Source organism: Sceloporus occidentalis, unplaced genomic scaffold (assembly GCF_023333645.1).
Source record: "Sceloporus occidentalis isolate IW3139 unplaced genomic scaffold, rSceOcc1.0.p SCAF_11, whole genome shotgun sequence".
Taxonomy (NCBI): domain Eukaryota; kingdom Metazoa; phylum Chordata; class Lepidosauria; order Squamata; family Phrynosomatidae; genus Sceloporus; species Sceloporus occidentalis.
Window position 1 is genome coordinate 1,969,036 of NW_028316991.1, and position 25,687 is coordinate 1,994,722.

The 25,687-nt window shown below is 34.2% G+C and overlaps 1 protein-coding gene across 1 annotated transcript in view; it reads right to left on the reverse strand.

Annotated features, from left to right (window-relative positions):
* The window catches only part of LOC149305428 (thymocyte selection-associated high mobility group box protein TOX-like), a 122,367-nt gene that overhangs the window by 21,484 nt on the left and 75,196 nt on the right, over positions 1 to 25,687 (reverse strand). The window contains exons 3-4 of the mRNA XM_089477431.1: positions 18,728 to 18,970; positions 748 to 1,026 (exon numbers count right to left, since the gene is read on the reverse strand). Coding sequence (XP_089333557.1) covers positions 748 to 1,026; positions 18,728 to 18,970 — 522 coding nt within the window. The remainder of the gene's footprint in view (positions 1 to 747; positions 1,027 to 18,727; positions 18,971 to 25,687) is intronic.

A 25,687-nucleotide genomic window follows, 5' to 3' on the forward strand; every position in this document is an offset into this window, starting at 1 on the left:
TCACGTTAGAGTTGCGAAATATTTTCAGCATTGTTCACTGGTATTCCAAAACTGCCTTCATTTTAAATATAAAAAAAGTATTTGATACAAATACAGCTTCTTACTGGGCAAAATATTGGTTCTTAGAGTTCCCAATTAAAATAATCTGTTACCAATGGAATTTAATTGGAAGGTTGGTAAACTTATTACTCCTTACCACATTATTTACCACTTGGTCGCTTGTTAAAAAGAGCAAAAAAAGCAGCCTAGCTAACCTCATTAGAAGGTTCTCAATTTATGTTTCATACACTATAACCCCATAGACTTACACACATATATATATATATATATATATATATATATATATATATATATATATATATATATACACATACATACTATCTCCCACCCTCCCCGCATCAGTAACCCTAGGCTCACTCCTGATACTCAAACACTAACACTAACACTCATAAACTAACACACACACACACTGACACCATATACTAACACCACACACTAACATACACACATGCTCTAACACCATATGCTAACACACACAGTCATGCTAACACTATACAAGACTTGGGCACTACCACCTACTGATAAGCTATGCTATGTTGATTGGAATATGAGAATAAGATCTCATAACCCAATGTCCTTGTTTGCTGCTTTCCAGAGACACATGGGGTATTAATAGTAAGGCGTGTGAATGATCTTGTTAAGCCTAATGGTTTTACACCACACTGTTTGAAGATAATCAAGTCATACCTTGGCAGTTTCATCCACTTCATCTTCATGGACTGAACTAGATGGAGAAGGTGTTGCAGATTTACTTCCTGGTGGAGATGGAGAATTATGGGCAACATTGTTTCCTGTCATATTCAGTCCAAGTTGAGCACTCAGTTGTGATTGGTTGATTGTAGTTAATTGCCCATGCTGCATCATTCCTGCCTGTCTGATTTCTGATGCCTGAACTCTTGGTCTCATAGCTGCCATTTGGGAATGAGAAGAATAGCGCGTTCCATCAGAATTCTGCATCTCTTGCATCTGTCCAATAATAGAAAATTACTTCATTAAAATTTTCATGCAACTCTTCATGATAATTCAGATATATATTCTAAACATACTTAAACAAAATTATAGTTTACAGAATATATTATTTTTTATGTATTAAATGTAATTTCTAATACATTTTAAATATTTTATGGTTCATAAAAAAGAAATTACCTTGCCAAAAAAAATGCATTTACAATTCAACTGGGATCATCAAGCAATTGTTTAAATTATTAATACTGAATTTCTTTAGTTTAATTCTGAAAAAGAGACTAATAAATACAACATACTGAGTCTACATGCTTTTTATAAATCACATGATTTTTATAAATGTTATTGTAAATGTCCAAATCACAAACATGATATATTACTACATACTCGTGTATGCTTTATTGCAAATTATATAGTGCAATCAGTATAACATTTATGTTTTTACTATATCATTCATTTTGGAATTATATCTGAATATGGGAATATTTTATCTGAAATAAGGGGGATGTGAATACGGTGCATTAAGTGTATTGCATTTTAGATTTAATGACCAATATAGTCTAATTCCACAAGATAACAATTTTTATTTTTTCACAGTAGAAAATTTCATTTTTAAATAGTATTGTTGATTAATCCTCCCAAATAGCATATGAAGTAAGCATGTAACAAACACATGTGTATCTACTTGTTTATTTGTATTAATGTTAAATGCCATAATACTTAAAAAAATTGCACTCTAGAACATAATTATGAAATATAAGGGAACTATTGGAAATGGTAATGTGATAAAAAAATGCATACATTCATAATTATTAATGACACCTAACCTTAAAACCTCAAAAAGGTAAATCTAAATGTTATTTAGCAGATATGCTTGACATTTACCTTTTTTTTGTTTGCTTGTTTAATATTTACAATAATTTACCAATTACCTATTTCATTTTCCTTAGATTGCCTATTCTGATGAGTCCCCAGCAGAATAGTTGTTCATCTAGTACAAAGTTACTACACAAATACATTGTTGGGGTAGTATACACTCACTTACCCACCAGGGTAGGTAAAGGATAATAAAGATCCTGTGGTAACACAGATACACAGAGGAGAAAATGCAAATTAGATGTGTGCATTTGGATTTGTATGAATTGTAAATTTACCAATTTTTGGTAAACTTTGCGATTCAAATAAAGCCATGAAAATGAGGCCAGACCCCCACGAATGTCTTCCTACCTTCTCTGCCAACTACTTCTACTCCTGTTGACCACTTCGGCATCTGCTTCTTCAACTTTTAGCTTTTATTTTTATATATTCTCCCTCTTCTTTTCTACCTTCAATCTGCTACCTTCAATCTGCTATGTTCGCCACATCTCCGCGGACATAACCATGCAGGAACTTCTGCCAAAATGGCGGCGCTTCTTGTGACATCCTCTCCCCAATCCTCCAATTGTCACAGAAAGTGCCATCATTTTGCCCTAACTTGAACTCAGAGCAGTATGGTGGAGCTTCTGATGACCATAAGTGCTGTTATTTTTCCCTAACTTAAGCTCAGGGCAACATGGTGGCACAGTGACATCCTCTCTCCAATCCTCCAATTTTGGAGGATGTTCACACCAAATTATGTCCATGGAGATGCAGACAAAGATAGAAGATTGAAGATAGCATAATAAAGATAGAAGAGCAGGGAGAAGATAAAAGGTAGAAGAAGAAAATTCGGAAATGGAAGTGGTCGGAAGAAATGGAAGTGGTCGGCGGAACTGAAAGTGGTTGGCAGAGAAGCTACGGAAACATTTAGAGAGTGTGACAGCGTAAAAGAGAATCAGAGTGTGAGAGAGTGAATGAGAAAATGTGTCCAAATGGTTTTTGGCGCATTTGCACGTCTAATGCAAATATTGTGACATGGTTGGCAAAATATAGTCTAAATGCATAAGTTATACTCATAGTGACCTTAAACATCTAGTAATGTCTACCTTAAAGAATTTTTTTATTATTGGCAGATATGTGATGTTATTGGGCCATATTCATGAATTCCCTGGTCTAGTGAAAGTTGATTAAGTTGTCAAAATATCATGGTTACAAGTTCAGTAACTATTGATTTCAAAAGGGACTAAACTCACACGCACAACTCAAATGAAACTGGAGGCATACGTTTCCTGCAACCAAGTGAAATGCATCATTCATTTCAGTGGGACTCTCCATTGGTGGCACAAAACATTGACAAATTATTCCTATGGGAACAAAAGTGCCTTTTCAAACATTTCATTACATTTCTTGAGTTTATTATTTTAGCCACAGTGCCGATTAGTGAATGCAACTCTTGGGGTTTTTGTTCTAGATACAGAAAATTTTACAAATTTATAAGGTCTTTCTTAACGATCAGTGAAACAGTAGGAAACTTAAAGGAATCCCTGAAGACTGAAAGATCGTGGGAAATTTATCGGATGATCATATTATTATTATTTATTGTTTTATACAGTGCCATAATATTCCTTAGTGCTGTACAATGGGTAGACAGAACATAACAAGTAGTATATGACATAATTTGATTTACAGGAACAACAAGGTGAAAAGCGCCCTGCTCAAACAAGCTTACAATCAAGAGGGAGTTAGGATGTATTATACAATAGGTAAAAGATAAAAGTGCCACTGTTAGGGATGGAACAGCCACACTAGTTTAAGTATTGCAGGAGAGCGACTAGGAAAGGTCAGCTAAAGTAATATGGGAGGGTGTTAATGTGTAATGTTGTAAGTGTCCTTAAAGAAGTGGGTCTTGAGGGATTTTTTGAAGGACCGAAGGCAGGGGGAAAGATGGATAGGCCGAGGAAGGGTATTCCAGAGGATAGAGGCAGGCCATGAGAAGTCTTGTAAGCGTACATGAGAGCTAGAAACCAGAGAAAAGGAGACACAGAGATCTTCAGATGAGCGGAGAGACCGGTTAGGAGTGTATTTCGAGATGAGTAATGAGATATAAGTAGGGGAAGGGCTTTAAAAGTAAGAGTTGGGATTTTGAAATAAATCCTGAAGCGCACAAGCCAATGAAGAGACTAACAGAGGGCAGAGGTGTTAGTGAAGCGATGGGAGAGAAAGATAAGTCTGGCAGCAGCATTCATGGTGGATTGTAGAGGGGCGAGACGGGTAAGAGGGAGACCGGCTAAGACAGAATTACAATACTTTTAATACAAACAATAATTCAGAAATCACATGATAAAGCTGTATATCAAATACTGAATATATACCTAAATAATATTATATTTATATCATTTACTGCATTAGCAAATTTCTGTTTTTCATTACCATTTCCGTATTATTAATTAAGGAAGTATTTTTTGTTGTCCAATTTAATTGATCAAATATCCCTGTTTTCTGAAGACAGTACTCGGAGTAGGATGTGTGTCCAAAACGCTGCCCTATAGGCCAAAGTGTCGGCCACTGCTCATATATCTGTTATTTTAGAGAAACTGGTATTCTGCACCTGCTGTTGACAGGACTGGAATGTTCAATGGCTAGAGTTACAACTTATGATGTGGCATCAACAAAAGACCTCCAACATGTGACTACATCTTAAAAGAAAGAATGTTACCATTTATGTTTAAATATATTAGGAATTTGAATTAGTCACTGGTTTTCATAGCAAATTTTCAGTTATTTTATCATAGAAGAAAATATAACTTTTTACAAAAATAGAAAATATAATTTTTACACAACAAACTTTCTAAAGAACAACAACCCTAATAGTTTTATAATCACAAACATGTATTCAGAGAATATTCATAATGATAATTAATAAATATTAATATTTAATGACACACGTATTTTGTGTGATATGTAATAAGGTAATTGCTATAGTTATATGGGGATAATCAGTTTCATGGCAGATGACACGTTCCTTGTGTTTGTGGCTAAGCCACTTGCCCCCTGTGTATCATTTACCAAATGTGATTGCTAGGCTGTAAAATCACTGCTGCCTGTGCAGTATACACTGTATGAAAATAGAGAAAACATACCAGCATTACTCGCAGTCAAATATGTTCACTTGCAAAGCTATCATTATCACTGCCTCTAGCAGACAATCTGTATCAAAAACAGTTCTACACATAAAGCTCTAACTACATCTTGACTCAATCTCTTTTGATCCAGCTGTTTTACTGAATAGCAGTTGGTGAACAGAGAGCTAGAACATGGGTAGCCCTCAGGCCCTGTTTGCTAATGTTATTCACCAGCTGCTGCTTTATGTGGTGTTAGCAGGCAAGGCCTGGATGAATGCCAGCTTCAGCAAAAGCCAGAGACAGTGAAGTATATTTAAAGGATTTTTATTTACTTCTGTCTATCATCACTTGACACTAAACATTGACGGGTGCTGTTCCAAGGCTAATGAAGGACCCTGCTAGAGCTGAACTATACTAGGGATCACTGTCCAAACATTTGCCTGGACAGCCAACAGCTGTGGCATAAGTTGAGGTGTGGGTACTGTCTTGGCAACTCTGGGACCACTGACAGCCATGTTGTCGTAAATATAAAAATCGCTATTGTTTTAAAAATCCATAGTGTTAATGTGCTTACCCATGTATGCATTCTTCCATATCAAGTTCCACAAAACTTCAGGTGACATATAGTACATTTTAAAATTTTATTATTTGAATTATATAGACGAGTTTTAAAAGAACATAAAATGACTTTGATTCCATACATTTCTTTACTGTATTGGCTGTAGACACTATATTTGTGTGCATTTGTATTTGTGTGCAACTTGTATTTTTTATACAGCAGGGTACTGTCTTATACATTGTGTAACTAAAACACTTTAATCTTCTTTTCTTATAAATGGCACTTATTCAACTCTTTTGGTGGGAGAGGTCAGTTGTCCTTTTGAGTCCCTACCTCCCCCAAAGACTTAAGTAGCTCCCCATTGCAGTGGATGGCCATGAAGATCTAGTCCTCTTAAAGTCTTTTTGGCTAAGGAGGGAAAGAAGTGGCTGCATTCTTTTGGGAGTGCTGGCTCTAAAATGAAGACATGAGATCTGTTGATCCACTGTGGCTCCTCTGAGCAATTTATTTTCACTAGCATCTCTTCAAGAAAAATAGAAGCACTTGTACCCCCCACTACAATAAAAGTACCAATCAATAGACCACAACGTAAGAAACAGTCTTGGTAAACCTACACTTACTAGCCATGGTTCCAATCTCATCACTTAACACAAAATCGATGGAGGGCATGATTTTATTTAGCAGCATTTCTCTCTTTCATGTTTTACATGAAAGTGTAAAGGTCTGAAAACTAATCAAGAGTAATTGACTGCTATTCACCTTCCTCATGCCAACACTCTCTATACTCTCATAATAAAAAATTGTTAAAAGGGTTAAAAACCTATTGTCAGTGTAAAAAAATTGTCCCCTGATTTAAAGTTTTTAAAAAACAATCAGAATATGCTTTCTTCCTGAATTATTGAAATGTTTATGCTGACTAATCATTGGACCGTGAAATTAGAAATGTGTTGTAGCTAGAATAGTTTTTCTGTTTGTTTTTTTTGGTTTTTTTAATAAAACTTTTGAGTAAGACCATGGACCTAAGACTATTTGAAGAAATCAAATTTTGCCCCAGATACATGCTGTTTAGAGATACTTGTTTGTTATAATTAAAACTTTCTCCTGTAGTGTGAAGATAGAACTATAGTAAAGGATGAGGCTTTACAATTGACCAACAAATTGTACTTACTTTTTCATATCTCTTTTGACATTTTAAACGTCCACTAATTAAACATACTCCATCAATCAGACAGCATTTTAAGTGACTACATATAGGTTAATAATTGGTTTATTTATAATCTTATGCTACATTTTCTTAATCTTTTAAAAAACAACAAAGGGTTTAGAAAATATAAAAAAAAAAAAAAAAAAATCTTTGATTTCCTTATTTGTATATTACAGTCACAGTATAGGAATAAACAATTGTGGTTTATTCACTAGGGTGGGGGTTGCCAGGAGAGTTGTGTCTTCATCTCCCTTAATTCACTATACATTATGAAGGGTTGTCACTGGTAAATTTTGCAGCAAGATTGTCTGAGCTTGTCCTGAACAATGCAATTAGTGAGGTGATTAAAACATATTGATTTAAATATGCATTATAGTGGAATATCCAGGCTCTTCTTGGAGCAGATGTTCACTGGGATTTGCCCTTCATAATGTAAAGTGAAGTCAGTGAGATAAAACTGCAACTTTCTTGCAAACGTTCCTACCAACTCCTCTTTGTATCCAGGTCTCAAGTACTAAATCAACATATAATATATTCTTATCTTTTATTTATATAGCTCAAAAAATGTATGCAGCGCTTCTTACAATACATATATTCAAGGGGTATGACAAGACTAGAATTGACAGACTAAGAAAAACCGATACATTAGGTTAGAGAGGGCCCTGCTTGCAAACTTACAATCTTAATATATGGAATGATTAAACATAAATAGAAAAATGTAAGTAAAACATTGGAGAAAGCACAGCAGACACATAAAGCGGTACTTCACAGAGGTCATACTACAGCAAAGAATCATCATGTGATGAAAATGACAACATCTAGAGACAATGCTCAACATATCAGCTTAGCCTTTAAGCACATTCAAGGTAGGTTGGTAGACTAACTACATAGCTAGAAACATCTAAGCGCATTTTTCTTATACATTAGGATATATATTTTCTATTTTATATAATAGAAATAATAATTTTATAGAATACATTTACATAATATACAATACACACACATACACATACATATATATGTAGCGAGAGAGGAATGCATTAATATATATATATATATATATATATATATATACATACTATAGAATAACCTGTATTTTTTACATATATTCTGATAGTTTTATGTATTTGTATCTGCGGCCAGTATTGATTAGAAAACAGTCTCTTGTTTTAATTTGCCCAGTGGAGAATACACTCAAATGCTTTTAAGTTAAAATACTAATTAGATTTAAGAAGCAGAAGCATTCTTTGCATAAAGTACATTTTTATAAACTATAAATGTCAGTCATTTTATTGTTACTAGGAATAAGACTTCTTTGAATTTAATGTTGTTGCATTTGGTTCCAAAACCAAATGTGCTATTAAATGTGCTTTTAATCTTTGAAATTGCTATGTTGATAGAAACATTTATAAACATTGGCTATGTGAATTAGGTATCTAAATTAGATTTTGGAGATGGTGATTGGCATAACAAATAGAGGTTTTTCCATATAATTCACAGTAAAGCAAACAATAAATCTTCTTTTGAACAAAGATTATATGAATCTTCATTTATCCTGTGTGACCAGCTAGCAAAAGGTTGTAGTTTAATGAATGAATAGCAGCGACAAGGTCAGTTTTAAAAGCCTCCCAGGTCGAAAGTCTGACATCTCAGAACATTAAAACAGTAAGAATTGTAATTATTGTTTTGGCAGAGTCATTGAAAGTAGGGTTGTGGCTTTATGAAATGATCTCTGTTAGAAGAAATAAAAGCACAGTAAGAATATTTGTTTTTATACTGTGTTTATATTGCTTGCATCTAAATAACACTATATGGCACATATTAACTTTTGCCTTCTGAATTATAAAATATCAATTTATTCCAGTATATTTTAATACGGAATTAATTTATCCTCAACAAAAGATTTCTGTAAGCAAATAATATTTTTAATCACCTTTGAAACTTTCATAAATAAATACCAAAATAGCATTTTAGAATACTTAAATCAACATAATCCATAATTGACATAGTAGTGCAAAAATATCCATACACCATTTTTTCAATAAAATAAGAGATTAAAATCATATTTTAGTATGGTTTCCTAAATTTCTATGTCATGGATCATTGGACCCCTAAATGCTGATGGCATAAGTCCCAGCAAAACAAGCTTGGGTGCCATTTCTAGGGAAAGTGTTGTACTTACCTCCAAAAAATAATGCATGACATAATAGAATTCCATTAATCTGAGCCAATTTTACCAGTTGAAAATGTGCTTTACTGCTCTTTTAGCACTAAAAACATCCACTTGTACGAGTTATTAAATACTCCGTAAACATTATTAAGCGTTATCAAATAATTGGAACTTAACTATTTTCCTTACTTCTTCAAAAAATGCTTTAAGCCATTGCAAGATTCTGTTGCAAGCTATTATGTGTTAGTAAATTATACTTTATCACCAGATTTAACAGTCTATAGTACATAAAATAATTTTGAAATGATACCTGCACAGATTTACATGTGTTTAATAACTCAATTTATCTTTGGGTGAACATTGAACAAAGTGATAATTCCACTAATAGGTCTTGTATGAATTACATTTTTGTGGTAAGATTACATTTAAAGAGGTTCCTGAAGACCCACAAGCTTATGTGACATCCTGTTTTGTGTAAACCTTAGAATAAGAAAGAACATATAACAAATAAGGCTGAGTAAGCAAAAACCATAGCCATGCTAGAAATGTAACTGACACAAATACTTCCTACCCCACTCATCATGCCTGGGCTGTGCTGGGATCTGGCTTGGCTCCAGATCAGTTCATGCCATGTTACAGCCCTAGGGCCAGCCCTGCCATGGATCAGAGTGGGGCAATTGCCCCAGGCGGCACTTTTGAAGAGGCGGCACTTTGCCGCCCCAAGCGCTTTTTTTTTTTTAAGCGGAGGAGAGAGAGGGGTGCCGAGTGGTTTTCGCTTATCAAGTTTTCAGTACCCGCTCAGCGCCCCTCTCTCTCCTCTGCAAGACCTCTAGCTCTGTCTCGGTGCCGGCTTGTAATGCTGAGAACTGGAATATGACGTCATTTCCGGCGCTCAGCAGTGTAGCAGTGCGCACCGCGGCAGAGCAGGGAGACTCTCGCTGCAGGACTGCTGGAAGGTAAGTGAAGTACAAAGGGGGGAGAGATAGGGTAGATAATAGGGAGGGAGGTAGATAATGAGAAGGTAGGGAGAGGAAGGATAGATAATGAGAAGGTAGGAAGAGGAAAGGTATACAATGAGCAGTGGTGTCAGCAGGGGGAGCATTTCAAACTTCGCCCCAGGCGGCACTATGTCTTGGGCCTCCCCTATACAGCCCACCTACATTAACAATACATACACATCTTACTGTTTTTCTATGTAGAATGAAACCATAACATTTAAAACATAAGCAGTAGCCGTACTAAAATGGGTAAAAATACTGGAATTTGTAGTTCAGCATCAGTTTACAAGCTGCCCCTTAGCTATTTCTGCTTACAAGCAGGTCTAACTTTGTCATTAACAATAGTCAACTGTAAAGTGATGGTACAATTAAACTAAGCTATCAACTTTAAGTTTGAATGTAATGTACAGGTACAAAAGTATAGTATGAATAAAGAAAAAAATATTCAGTTAACTAATAGAAAATGTTACTGCGGTACCCCTGTGCATACCCTACAATTAAAAAAAATGCTTCAGATATAGCGTCTAAGTGTGCTGAATATCACAATTAAAATAAAAAGAAAAAATAAGGTAACACTATATACAGTCCTGCAGAATATGATGGTGCTATATAAATCAATAAATAATAAGATGATAAATTAGTATAGGGAAAGCCATCCATCTATAATAATTGTCTATAAATTAAACTTGCTCTACAATGAAAATTCTCATCATGGCAATTGGCAATACCCATGATACCAATATCAGAGAATTATATAGTAAAAAATAATAACTTTTAATCCATTCATTTATTTGCAGGATTGAGTAAAGGAAAGCAAAATAATTGTATTTTATCCTGAAAAATATTAACAGTTAGACAATGTTCAAGTATTTAATTACTAGAATAAACTGACACACGAATGCAAATAAACATGCAGAGACAAACTGCTTAAAAATATGTTAAACTGCAAATTATGTTAAATGGAAATGTAATAAAATCCATTAAAACAGAAGATTGCCCCAGATGTTCTCATGTAATACTTGATGAACATTACTGTGAGTGATGAAGAAATGTGGAATACAATCATTACAGCTAAAATTGCAGTTGTATTTGATGCAAACCATCTTATCTTATCCAAACCTTGCACAATTTAAAATCAAGGAAAAACTGTTAACTTTCTTTAGTTCTCCGTGTCTAGGTTAATTTTATTGACAATTATGTTACGCTGAAAATGATTTGAATTCTATGGAGGGGGTGCTGGAAAGGAACCATTCCATTCTCCATGTTACATTGAGACATTGTTATGGAAATGCTAGAAAAACCATAGTGCAAAATGAGTAATTGGTAGGAACAGTTCATTGGTTACTATGGTAACTGCATTACATTTAAGCTCATGTATAGCCCACTGTAAGCATATATATTAGGTAAGGAGATTTTTTAAAATAATTATTGATATTGTATTTTCTCAAACACTGATTTACTAATAGTTTAAAACACATTTAGCATGCATATATTACATGTTTATGAATAAAGTCATTTTGTATGTTTAATTGGGGGACATTAATTGGGGGATATTATCTACCTTTGTAAATTAGGGCTCCCTTAAAGCGTTCAGTGTTTTACCCAGTTTAGGCAGGGTTTGGATTATACTCCAAGAGTTCCTAAAACACAAAGCTTGCGTCCCATAGATAAATAAAAAATAAATAAGAAACACTGGTATAAACTTAAAATAGGTAGTGTGTGATCTGTCAAAATGGGGGTAGGGGTTTGATGGGACTGACACTTCCATGGTGGACCTAAAAAAAAAGGCAGTCTAGGTATATGTTCTCTTTGTCTATTGAAGCTCCCTCCCCACTATGACACAATTGTGTCCACCCTGATTTGGAGGTTTAAAATTCTCTTTTTGTGTAGAATTTCTTCATTAGATTGAGTCCTCATTTCAACATATCTGCTGTTGTTTTTTACGTTTCAATCAAAGAAGGCCCGGGGGGTAGGTAAAGGGAAGTGGCCCTATCAGCCTCTTGCCGCCTCCTTGGTTACAAACTGTGAAACATATTTTACACACGCTTACACTAACACGCATACACACTCATTCTACAAACATACATACCTTAACACACTCTCCCACATTTACACACTTACACATACACACACACGGTAACGTACACATACACACTCATGCTAACACATGCACATTCACTGTAACATACATGCATGCATACATATCCCCTCCCTCACTCACTTCCTTATCCTTTCTCTTAGTTCCTCATCCTCTCAATATGTCCGCCTTATCTTCCCAGATGCTTCTTTCTCTCGCAGTCTGTGTACGAGCAACCACATTTTCAAAAAGGGGGATTGTGATTTCACTACATTCCTGTTTCCGATGAGTGGGCCAATCAATGTTAGACCGGCCCTTTGAGAGTTTTGTAGTTGCCCGGGGCCCCTTAATTTGTTTAAAATCTGTTTGTTGATAATTGTTAACGGTAACGGTATCGGTATCTTAACAGTGATGTGATACAATTTAAACTATCTGGTCACAACACACGCAGTTGACTTAAGCAGACTTATAAGAAAAGGAATTTAACAATCAAAAAGAAATAACTCTTGGTTGGAGTGGATCACATAACTACATATAATGTAGTCCCATATGTTAGTAGAGGATACATGCAACACTGGGTACAACTGTAATTGTCAATGCCAAAGAAAATATCCCTGTTGATCACTACCGTACCATGGAACTTCCAAGAGTTGCCCCACCTGGGACTCTCCCCCTGAACTTAGTGGAACTAAATTGATTTATTAAAATTACCCATAGCTTCTGCCTTGTTGCTCTGTAATCAATATATTTTCTATGGGAATAGATTAGAAGTTCACGGTAGGGAAGCTGAGAACAATGGCAGACTGTAGCAGTCAACATCATCTAATCAATTTATTGTTCTGAACTTTCTACTAAACTACTATGAGAAATAACTGAACAATACAAATAATGGTATTAAGTGGGTTTTCAATATGGCTATTTTGTTTATTTTTATTATGTAAGCAACATATCATATTTATTTGACGTCATTTAAAAGTTACAGATGCACTACTTAAAGAACACAGGATAAATAAGAAAGGGTTGCATAGTTTATCAACCTATTTACTTTTACAATCATTTGGATAATTTTAAGTAGTTATAATCTTTTAGACCAAATGTAAATTTAACTTCAAATGCACAGACTCTTTTGCTTTATATTTGTAATTACCGTATTTTTAATTATTGCTAAAAAATGTTTTTATATTCCATTCAAATTAGTGTTAATGTTGCTGCATTTCCTTTTTCAAGTTTGCTCATATAAGTGGAAATTATTTAGGTAACATAAATATAAAAAAGTTAATCCAAACAATAAAAATAGATTTAATTCAAATCAAGCTCCAGTTCTAGGAGGTGTATTTGGAGGTAATTTTTGGATGAATTTGATCCAAAACGAAACCAATGTTTAAAACTTTATTAGATTGGAAAAGCCTGACAGAAAATATAATTTGGTAGAATTATTTTCAAATATTGATGCCTTTGATGTTTTAAGAGTTTTTTTTTTTTATTAAAAAAAGTCTTGCACTCAGTTATACATTGCTATAAATAGATTGAGGCCTCCATGTCAAATCAGAAATATTTTTCCATTAGACATGTTGAATTGCAAAATGGTATCTGGCCAGGTTGATCTATTAAGTTATATTTCTTTAGTACCACACCAAAATATTAAATAAAATTTTTTATAATGGAAAAGCAACACTACCAACAGATTTTTTAACTAGGGGCACTGCAGTGGCAACGAAGAAGCCATTTAAACAATAAATGACTACATTAAATATATATAAATGCAAGGATACATCTTAGCTCTGCTCTCTGATTTATGGCAAATTATGTTGTAACATTTTACAATTATTTTATTACTGATTTTTGTAAATGATTAAAAGCTGATCTCTATGTTAATATTTTGAATAAAAGTATGAATATGTAATATAACTATAAATATGAAATAACTTACAATCTGAATTCAAGAGCATTTAGGTTAATAAAAAGCATCCTTTAATCAAATGTTTTCATGAAATAATGGTGGCAAAGGCTTCAAAAATAACAATTTGGCTTTGGCGAAAGGGACATGGTGTTTTCGACCAAAAATATATAAGATGCTTGTTTTGTGTAATTAAAATCTCACAAATGTTAATTTCATTCTTCAGTCAGCTACTGCGCTTCTATAAATTCAGTAAGTGTAAACACATTGGTGCCTTGTCATACGTACGTATGTTTATATTTGTATGTATATTTTAGTTTAAACTTCAAAGAGGCTTCTATCAAGGATTTTGATGACTTTTTGCTTTGAAGAAAATGTATTTTATTATTTCTTTTAGTACAACACATTAACATCAAATATCTTGTGCAGTAAAATGATTCAAGCCCCTAGAACTCAAATAATTTTCTAATAAAAAATGCATGAGAAAAATAAATGCACTTTATGTTCCAAAAGAAAAGGCAGTTTGAACAGGCTAATGCTCAAAGAAAATTCATTTTATCAACCAGCCATTCCTTTCTTTGGTGCTGTTACAAGCTCTTTGCAGTTGCTAAGCAACCATAATTCATAGTACCTTTTAATGGATACTCTGCCTCTGCTGAGAACATTAAGGTGAAGAGAATAAATGCCTTGGGTGAATCTTGAAATCTTTCATTATGCATGTCATTCTATTCCTGTAATGCTATAATGCTGAAATGTTTCTGTGGCAGGAAACTGAGTTGTGGTAATTGCATATTCCACTCATATATGTTTTGTAAGCAGAGCAGCACGTACTTGTCTAAAATGAGTTATTTCAAACATGATTGAAATTGGCCTTTTCTACTCCAAAAGGTAGTAAATAAATCTAACGAAAGAAAAAAAATAGAGAACAACTCGAGAAAAAAAGTGTCTTAAATTTCTAGAAAGAACAACACAATTTTATAGCATAAAAAAATTTAATTACAGGGGTTGGTGATCAATCATGCTGAAAAAACATAACAATATATGAAAAAAACAATTTCCTATGTATAACATTGCTGGGGAATATCACTGAAACCATCAAAAAGGTTTATTGGAAACAGAAAGCGGTTGTATACCACATACCGATTTATAAAAACACAGATCTGAGTAATTTAAATTATCAGCAATTCACAGTTTATTTTTACTATCTACATCTGGAGTGGGTAATCATTTGTGTACAGTGATCACACTGTGAATTACGTTGGGTGCTACACATTATTATTTTTTTTCCTCGTTCCAGCCTTTTGCCTATCCTTGTGTATGTTTAAATCCTCTTACTCTACCATACCTTGGGTCTTCCTTTGGGCAACAGGACCTCTCCCTCTTTTGGGAAAGGAGCATTGTGTGGAGGTGTGGCTAGATATGTGTTGGGGTGGAGCAAGCATCAGTGAGGCATTTGAGAAGGAAATGTGGTCAGGGTTTAGGGAAAAGTAGGCAGGGACAAGGTCATACCACTGTTCTGTCGGAGAAAAAGATACTAACCTGCACATCCAGGGTGATATTTAAGAGAGTTCCCAGGTATGTCTACTACCATTCTCAGTAAGGTGATTGTTCCCTACACAACATCTAAACCTCTGACCCTCTAGTTTTAGACTATGAGCTTTTGTCTTAACATTTCCGCTCCTTTGAAATAAACTTTTCTTCTTTACTTTAAAATCACTTTAAGTGTTTAAATGTTTCTGTCACATTCCCTGTCTCATTTCTCTCCTCCACAGGTAGGCCCTGTCCTAAAATGGTCAGTACAGCCATTTCCCCTACAAATGATAAACCAAAATCTGCTTCTAAATATGCAAATATGTTTGCATACAGTACACCTAGAATACTTTTGTTGGATGAAACGGATATAGAAATTTTATGTTATACTAAAATAATTCAATATAAGCAGTTGAACAATGTAATTTTTAAAATAAGAAAACAAAAATATGACCAGCAGCAAAGAATAACTAATAAATGTGTCCTTGAAAATAGTTCAGAAGCATATGGCAGATTTTATTTACTTGAATTGTGATAAATGCATTTCAAGCTGAAACATAACTTTCAGCAAATAATATATTTCCCTTAACTTACTCTCTTCTTTCATTCAAAGAGTAAAAAAGTAAAATATTAAATTGTTTCCTGTTATGCAATGTAAAAGTGATTAGTATAAAACAATTTATAGAAATGTATTTTCTGTTCTTTTGCCCCAAATATATCAGACAACATATCATTTTTTAAATAATACTTTTCAATTCATGAAAACAATGTCTCAATGGACAAAGAATTCCTTTTCCTTTAGTTTTGGATGATTTTGTTTTAATTTCAGGAATGCATCCCTTTCCATGTCTCGCATCTTACGTGTTTCCCTTTCTACTATCTTCTCGTCTCTCTCTTATTTCTTCTCTCTTCATTCTTCATCTGCATCTCCAGAAGCTTCGCCATTTTGATGGAAGTTCCCACAAGGTTATTGTAGGGCAAAATGGTGGAGCTTCAAGTTACATCCTCTCCTGACTGTCCAATACTTGTCTTCACTCCCCAACTAGTTATCCCCCAGGTTGACCGCTTTGGTTTAAGTGGCCGTGAGAATTGCTGAGGACCTGAGAGCCCAGATAGAGTAGAATGAAGTCGGTACAAGAAGGGAGATGTATAAATGGACAAGAATCAGGCTAAAAGTCAGTACAGGCAGCAAACAGGCAGAAACAGGAACTAGCCAAGACCAGGATTGGAGAAGTCAGGAAGGTCAATACAGCAAACCGGGTCACAACAGAAGATCAAAACAATGAGACGCTGCTACTAGCAAACTAACAGCTGGGCAATGAGGATAAGAGAGAGCAGCCTTATAAGACCGGGGATGAGTGTCAGCTGAGGTAATGGCAGATAGCTCTTCCTGTGGCTTAAGTACATTAGGAAGCACTACCACCGCAATCCTTCTGTGAGGACTTTGCAAGGTACAGGACCGGCACACAAAAGGTTATTGCTTTGTATTAGGGCAACTTCCTCCAAGGAGGTGTCACACAGAGCTGTCTACATATATTTTATTTGCCAGTAGGGTAAAAGCATAGCTTGTAACAGGATCCTTACATGTATAAACATTAGATTGCATAGAAGATCTGTCTTCTGGGTTAAACATGCTTTCGGGCACCAATGTATATATGTAGTAAATGATTTTTTCCTATATGCTTTTTTCCATATAGCATTAAACCCCCACTCTCTTCACCAACTCCCTCTTTTAGTTCAGGCACGAACCACAGCAAACATTTTTACAAGAAGTGTGGGTTAGTGAAACATTAACTGAAGAAAACAATGGAAACTACAACATTGACATTGTTGCGGAACTACTATTTATGCTTTAGATGTCAAATCAGATAGATTTTGTATAAAAACTACTCAATAGAATGAAATCATTCCCAAAATAAAGAACTTGACTGATAAAGCTATGATAAATTGTGCAAAGAATATCTAATTATTCCTTGCCTTTATTCCCCTGTCACATTGTTTAAAAGCATTTCTCTTTATACAATCTGACATCCATTTCATTTCAGACTAATGCTTGCATTATTTGATATTGAAGTAATTAGAGCTGACATCATTTATTCTTTTCTGTCCTAAAAGGACTTGCAGCCGCGTCCACTGTTATGTTTTATGCATTACACGAGCGAAATGCCACAATATTTTGGAAATATCTCTCCAGAAACCAGTAATCAAATTGTTTATAATGAAATTTTCTGCTGAGCTTTGAAAGGTGCATCATTCAATATGCTACTGGCGCTTTCTGTAATAGCAACATACTGTATTAGAAATGCATGTAACTTTAATAAATCTCCATTTGTTGATTCACTATACTCCCCAAAGGCCCAAGAAAAAAAATCTCTGTCTTTTATAGTCCCTGTGCACAATATATATATATGTGTTTCAAAACAATGAAGTGGAAGTACAAAAGAAAAACAGCGACGTCAGGAGGAAAACAGAGCAATTAAATCATTGTTTTGTGTTCCTTATCAATATATTACAAAATTGAAATACTTTTTAATATATGTTTAATATAAAACATATGTAAGTATTATTTTAAGGATTAACTGTATTTGAAAACAAAGATTGTAAGGGTGTGTGAGGTTTAGCTGAAGGAGTTTTTGTGCAGTATATTTCAGGGTCCAGATTAAGCGCTGCGTAAACTGTTGGCGCTATCTAAATAAAAGATAATAATAATAATAGAAGCCCACACCCCAGTATTTTACAACGTTTGTTGAATCTAAAGTGGCTTTGAGCCTTGAGATATCAAGGGCTGGTGTCCTAGGAGCATTCCTGAAAATCTCCCAATGTCTAATACATACTAAACTATACATTGGGATTTATGAACTGGTACAGGCTCAAGCTAGATGTTTGTCGTGGTTTTAGAGAAGAAGCATGATCCAATTTTAAGCTACAAACATCAAGAAGCATTGACTTCCATCTTCCACCCTTTTATTCCGATGCAGGGATCTTACATTTTACACCCACTACTAGCAGCAGGTAGGTCTGGCCTTTGTCCCCGCTTATGCCCTACCTTTTCTGGCTCCCCTCCTTACTATGTATTGTATTATTAAAACTTAAAATGTTCCTTTAATGATGTAGTTGTGATAATTATTTTTGTAATTTTATTGTACCACCTACACTTAGAATCCAACATTTTTAAATAAAATGAGGACATATTTCCAATATATTTTTAAAAAATATGTCAATTGAAGATGCAACATATTACCATGTTTTGACATATTTCACACAGTACGTTAAAAAGTAATCACCATACCACTGAAATGGAGTTAGACAGCAGGGTCCCATCTTGACTCAGCATGTTTGATACAGTAATTGCAGGTAATTCCATATTCTGGGGATGAAATGAGAGCAGGCCATTTTGATTCATTGGGTGACAGAGAGAGGTGTATCCAGACTCTGTCTCCGATAACGGCACCAGTGCATGGTCTGGCAGTGATGGAGGAGTTATTGGTGGGATATTAAAATCTTCATTTTCTAAGCTGGGTCCAGTATATGACTGTAGAAAGAAAACATATATAAATGTATTGCCATAAACACAAATAGAAGAAGTAATTCAAGCAAAATCATTTTTATTCACTAAAAGCACATTTTGAAACCTAATACATTAAAATGCTGCTTTTTTTACTGCTGTGTTTGGAACATTATTTCCCCAAAGGCATAAGAAAGCCTGGCATTCGTAGAATTTCCATTACATGCAGTTTTCTCAAGAATCAAAAATCATTTAATAAATTCCTAGGGCCCCATTAAGATTTTTCAAGAGTCTCGTTGTTGTTGAATATGCTTCTCATCAAGTCTGGTAAAAACAAATGTAATTTATATAAAATCAACATTTGATCAAAAAAGTGCTTTTACCTGATTGCCAACAGATGAGATCAAAGGTCTCAGTTAAAAGCAGCTTAAGTAAAGTAGAAATACTAACAATACAGAAGCACATCTGATATTCAGTCTTCAGATACATTACGTTTAATTAAATACATAGAAAAATATACATTTGAGGATATATTGCTGATGAAAGCTGCACAGTCAAACAAAAAAGGCAATTACTGACTTGAGGCTTAGTGTTCTGTTCTGATTTGAGATTGCTTTTGCTTCACTTCTGTCATTGTATGAAATATGACAGTGGCAATTATTATTTTACTAGAAATAAAAATAGTTGTCAAGTGGTCAAAAATCTAAATGAATTAAAAAAAACGGCTTATTTCAATCTACATATTTCCAATGTATAAATATACTTTGTACTGCATTCTATCATTTAGTCTTGTCTCCTTATAGTTCCAAATTTCCAAAACTATTAAAATAAGGGAATGTCTTGGTATGTCCCCTTCAGCATACCAAGACATTTTGGACAATGCTTGGAAAGGAATTTGGTGTGGAAGAACTTGATTAGCCTGCACATGTGGTTGACCCTAACCTCAACCCTTTTGAGCACCTTTGGGATGAACTAGAATGGAGATTGCGAGCCAGGCCTTCTCATCCAACATCAGTGCCTGACCTCACAAATGCTCTACTGTATAAATGGCAAAAAGTCCCACAGAAACAATACAAAATCTTGTGGAAAGCCTTCCCAGAAGAGTTATAGCTGCAAAGGGGGGACCAGCTACACATTAATGTCTATGTATTTAGAATGCATTGTTATAAAAGTCCCTGTTTGTGTAATGGTCAGGTGTCCCAATACTTTTGTCCATATAGTATATATTTCGGTGTTTTACACTGCATTCTTGATACTGGAAACATTTTCCCCCTATGGGTCCTATTTCACAGTCTTTTCTAATTGCACTTAATAGAATTGATTTAATAAGCCTCATTAACACATCCCTTTAAAACTGAAATGTTTTACAAATTCCATGGTGCGTAAAAATACTGCCGCGTTAAAGCACATTAGAACGTTGAACTCAATTAACACTTTAGCGTAGTTATTTTGATAAATGCAATCTTACTAAATTAACATAGTCTTCTTTGTGTTACTCATTTGCCCAACAAAGTAACGATCACCAGTGTTCTGTTAACATAATGATGGCTTTTCCCTTGGTTCATGAAATTTAGTTGTAAATAGAATAAGGCTTAAGTTTTATTTATGGCCAGTGTATTCTGACTGCATTTAAGTCTTCCCTAGCAAACATTATTACATTAAACAGTTGTAATATGCAATATATAGCACAGAGCTCACTAAATTCATATTTTACTCACTCTTATATTATGATAAATGTATTTCACAGAGGACACTAAAATAGGATGAAACTTATCTTTAATTTCTGAATGTAGTATGTTCAGAATCAAGTGTTTCAGTTTCTTTTGTCTCAGCATGACTTAGTCTCAATAGTTTCAGAACATAATGTATTGCTTTGGAAACCTGGAGTCCATTACATAAATCATTTCAACTCTCAGCAAGAATTGTCCAACAGTGCCATTGATATGTTTAAGTCAATGATCCTGAAAACAACTTTTTGTCTTCAAATGTTCAAAAACGCTAATAGATCATCTTCATTTAAAAGCACTCAGCAGTATAATTTATCAAGTCACAGTTATCGAAACCATCTGATCTTTTAAAACATTTTTTATGTTTCTCATCAGTTTCTTATTGTATACAGATGATGTACAATAAGAATCCAACAAAAGCCAAAATGTATTTAGTAGGACTCATAACCTTACCAGGTTTTTTCACCAACATACATTCACCCAACATTGCAAATCAGGTGTTGTGCTACCTTATAAACAGGTTAAGATGCTTCTTAAAGAACCCCTAGTCTAAAGGGCTTCTTCAAAGGTTGTGAAATAATCCAAATCTAAAATCTATCACTCTAACGTATATTTTTTTTAAAACAATTTTGTGATTATATGTATTGTACTCTGTTAATGCCTAATTATTTTTTTCATAACTTGCATTACAGAAAGGGCCCCTACAAAACTAGAAGCACTCCTGATTGTAAATACTGTCTTACAATATTACAACCACAGATACCCTGATTTTGGCTGAATCAACTAGCTTAGACAAAAGTAAGTTGCAAATGTCACATGCTGGCTCTTTTGGTTTAAGGCAAGCCTGGTCAATTAAACACAGACATGAACAGTGATTTTCCCAGTAATGCCAATCTGTGATGAGGGATGAACAGTTTACAAAAATTATTCATGAGTCAGGTCCTATTAACAATTTTATGTAATATTTAGTAGAGTGTTTTTTAGCTAAACTCTGATGAAAAATACATCAAAGAGCACACATAGAAGTGAACCTGCAAAATAAATCTCATAAAGCTTTTCAAATACTAAAGAGGAAGTGTTACATCTGAGATTAAAAAAAGTGAAGCTAGTACTGAAAACCGTCTAGTAATCATGTCATTATTCATATGTTTCCAGTTCTGCCATTCACCAAGGGTGAACAGATACAAGGGTGGATCCAGAGCCTGATTTTGAGAGGGCCACTCACAATAACACATACACTAACTCAATCAGACAATAACACACACCAACACCCAGACACTCAAACTAACACAACCAGACACAATAACACATGCACACAGTCACCCATACTAACATACCCACACACACATATCAAGACACAAGGGTGGATCCAGAGCCTGATTTCGAGAGGGGCACTCACAATAACACATACTGTAACTCAATCAGACACTAACATACTAACACCCAGACACACTAAGACAAACATTCACACTAACACACATGCACACAGACATCCACACTAACAAACACCTTGACACTCACACTAATGCACATACCCTGACACTCACACAGAAACTCATACTAACACACTCATGCAAACACTCACACTAAAACACCCATCCAGACACTCACACTAACACAACCAGGCACTCTCACTTACCATGGTTAACCCTCAGCCTGTGTGAACTGCTGTGCTACTACCATGAGGCCACACAACACAATGTTACTCAAAATGAGGGGCATAAAGAGATAAACCAGGACTTACTCATTATGCCTACGACCAGAGCTTGCTGCTATCTTTCTTGGTGGGTTCAATTGCCCCGTTGCCCCCTGGATCCACCCTTGTACTGATATTCAAATATGTTTTATCTCCCATGATGCCTCAATGAAGACCACACTTCTTGGAGCCTACCTGGACCCTATCTTTGGTGTACGAGAGTAGAATTTAGCAATCCCCCTTTAAATGTTTGTCACTCATTACCATCATTCTTGTACTCAGTTTTTTCATATTACTATTTATTAATTATTAACAAGGAAGTAAGAATGAAGAAACCTAAAAAGGTCACAAATATTAGGACAGATATTTGGTACTGTAAATCAATGGAGGGGGACATTACCAGTTAGGACCTAGCTCAGTCTAACAGCTGAATGGAGGAAAGAAAGTAGAACACGAGTAGCATTAAATGAGAGACACCAGACATCAATACTTATATTCAGTGGTATATGTATCATCACTACTTCTGTTTGGCAGAAATTCAAATACGAAATAGAGCCAAGGATATTAACAGCTCTGAGGTTTTTTTACAGATAGGATAATGGGCCAAGTGGTTTTTGTATGCATCTATTTGTAGACCTCAATATTGTTTTCATATGTCTCGTATATGATTAGCTTTCTAGGAAATGTAATATGATAGTAAAATTACATCTTAATGTACTGAAGAACAGAGACAACTGTTAAGCTACAATAACAGAGAATTTAGAAATAAAACATATCTCATAATACTATACTAGGGCATGATATATGTGTATTTTAAAAAAATTAAATTATATATGAATAGTAAAATTTTTAGCATTAATGTTAACAAAACCTAAAATCCTTACAGGAAAGCTTACATAAGTGGCCTTTTCTGCTCTGTTTACATTTCAGTTCTTATGCATTAAGGTGACCGAATAAGATATCTAAGGGATATATATACAGAACCATTAAAGCCTTTACTAATTTCACACACCTTCCAATTTTGCATATGGATTAATAGTAGATTAGGAATATACAAGAATAATAAAAGCATCATTGGTACCCTAACCCAAGATTTTATTTCCTTATAATAAGGCTATATGAATATAATTATTAATTACAATAACTACATTTTGCATTACAAAGTAAAGGTTGCATTTATAATATAATTTTTTGTTAATGTCCAAATTCCTGTGTTTGTCCATATACAGTGTGTTGTTAATAACCCTCACTTACTTGACAACTACAATGGATGATGAGTATTTGGAGCACATTCAAAGAACACTATGAATAATTCTACAACTAATTATAGGTACTAAAAAGTCATAAAATAAACACAAATAAAATCCACTTGTCCTTATCCTAATAAAGCAGGTGCATAGCCTTCAATCTAGTCTGATATTCACTTAATTATATACTGCAAATGCTTTCATTATTAAAAGAGAATTGACATTATAAATAAAAAAATCGGTTTACATGATTTAAAAAATAAATATATTGTGTATTTAAAGTAAATTCACACAAAGGTTGCATTTTCCGGTTTAATCCCATGGGCTAAAGTTCTCCAACACTGCTCTCTGGAAACAAAGAACAATTATGTGTGCGTTAATATATGACAAAAATACTGCAATAAAATATGACTCCCAAGCAAGAACGAATATAAACAATAGTAGGTTGTGTGCTTACGTGAAGTATCTTTTTAATTTTGAATAATGAAGATGTCAAGCCAAATGCTAGAGTAGTTTAACTTAATTAGATGACCTATTTTTGTAGCCCTTTATTTTCCATTGAAAAACCAGCTTCTATGCAAGGCAGCAAGAGCATTTTAGCCTATAATGAATACCTCTGGGAGAGTATACTGTAATCATTACAATCTTGCACTGAAACTGGTTTTAGTTACTAGTTTAAAATCACAAGATTTTGTTCGGTCAATCAAAGCATCTCTCTTATCACGGAATGGTATCTGTCTATAATAGACATGGCTTAATTTAAAATTTATTTGACATATACTTTTCATTGACATGGGAAAATATGTTACTAGCCACACTAATTAGACTTTTTTTATATAAATTATTAAACATGCACAGTTTTGAGAATATTTAAGGTTTGGGGTAGTAACTCATATTGTGTAATGTTGGTTATGCAGGTCCCAAGAAGGTATTGTCAGCTCTTGTATTTTTTAATATCTATGAATGTAAAATGTCCACAATTTGATCATCTTGTGAATACACCAATAATTATACAATGTAATCCATTTTGTGGCTATTTACCTAGTAATATTTTTTATATTAAAATCCCCTGTATGGTAATCTTAATATGTATATTGAAAATATATTCCTTGCTCCCATGCAGTCTGTTTGCTGTCACACTGTACTAATTTCAGATAAAACCGCATAATCTAGGGTTGTCACTAACATTGTAAAAGACCCAAGAGAAGCAGTTATAATTTCTCTATGGCACAGCTATGTAGGGATCTGGCGTGGCTTATTTCCAACTACCACCATCTTGTTTACCTCTACTGCCACTATATTGGAAAAAATGGAAGTAACCCAAAATATATTTGGAAATCTTTAGTATATATTTAGTATTCCAGACACGTTGACGTGTTTATTCAGGAAAATCTTCAAATCAGATGGAATTTATCTAAAAATAAATTAAATAGGGTAGCACAAAATCACTTTTTCACTCTGTGATCTACTATTTGACAGATTCCCACTACACTACATTTATTATAGTGCACCAGCAGATTCCTATTACAATAAGAGAGCGCTGGAAATTAACAATAGTATTAAAATTGAAATTATACAATTTGACAATAAGATTAAGACATGTTTAGACATAGTGATACAGAGCTAGAAGAGGGCTAGATTGTTTATACAAGTATAAAATAAAGAAGTATATTTTTTTTACATCATTATTTGGAAAACGAAGAATGAGCAGCTTATTTTAAATGCCAGTAATAAAAAAAATAAACATATATAGTCTATTACAATATTAAGGGACTGCAACCTATAATCTATACAAATGTTTTATTTGTGTTTTTTCTATGCTGGGCTACAACATAATATTTGGCCTAGCAGAGGGCTACAGAGTTCTCAGTGTTAAATATTTTTAATTGAGGATATGCTTAATTACAAAAAAAAAGTGTCATACAGAAACAAGTTAATGTATGTTTCCAAAGGTAACCGTTACCTAGATAACAAGTGCATAATGCCCCAAGTCTCTTCACTCTGCTTTTAGGATTCACAAGGGAAAAGATAAACCCAGTGGAAGACGTTTTTAAACCCTCCAGTCATCATATGT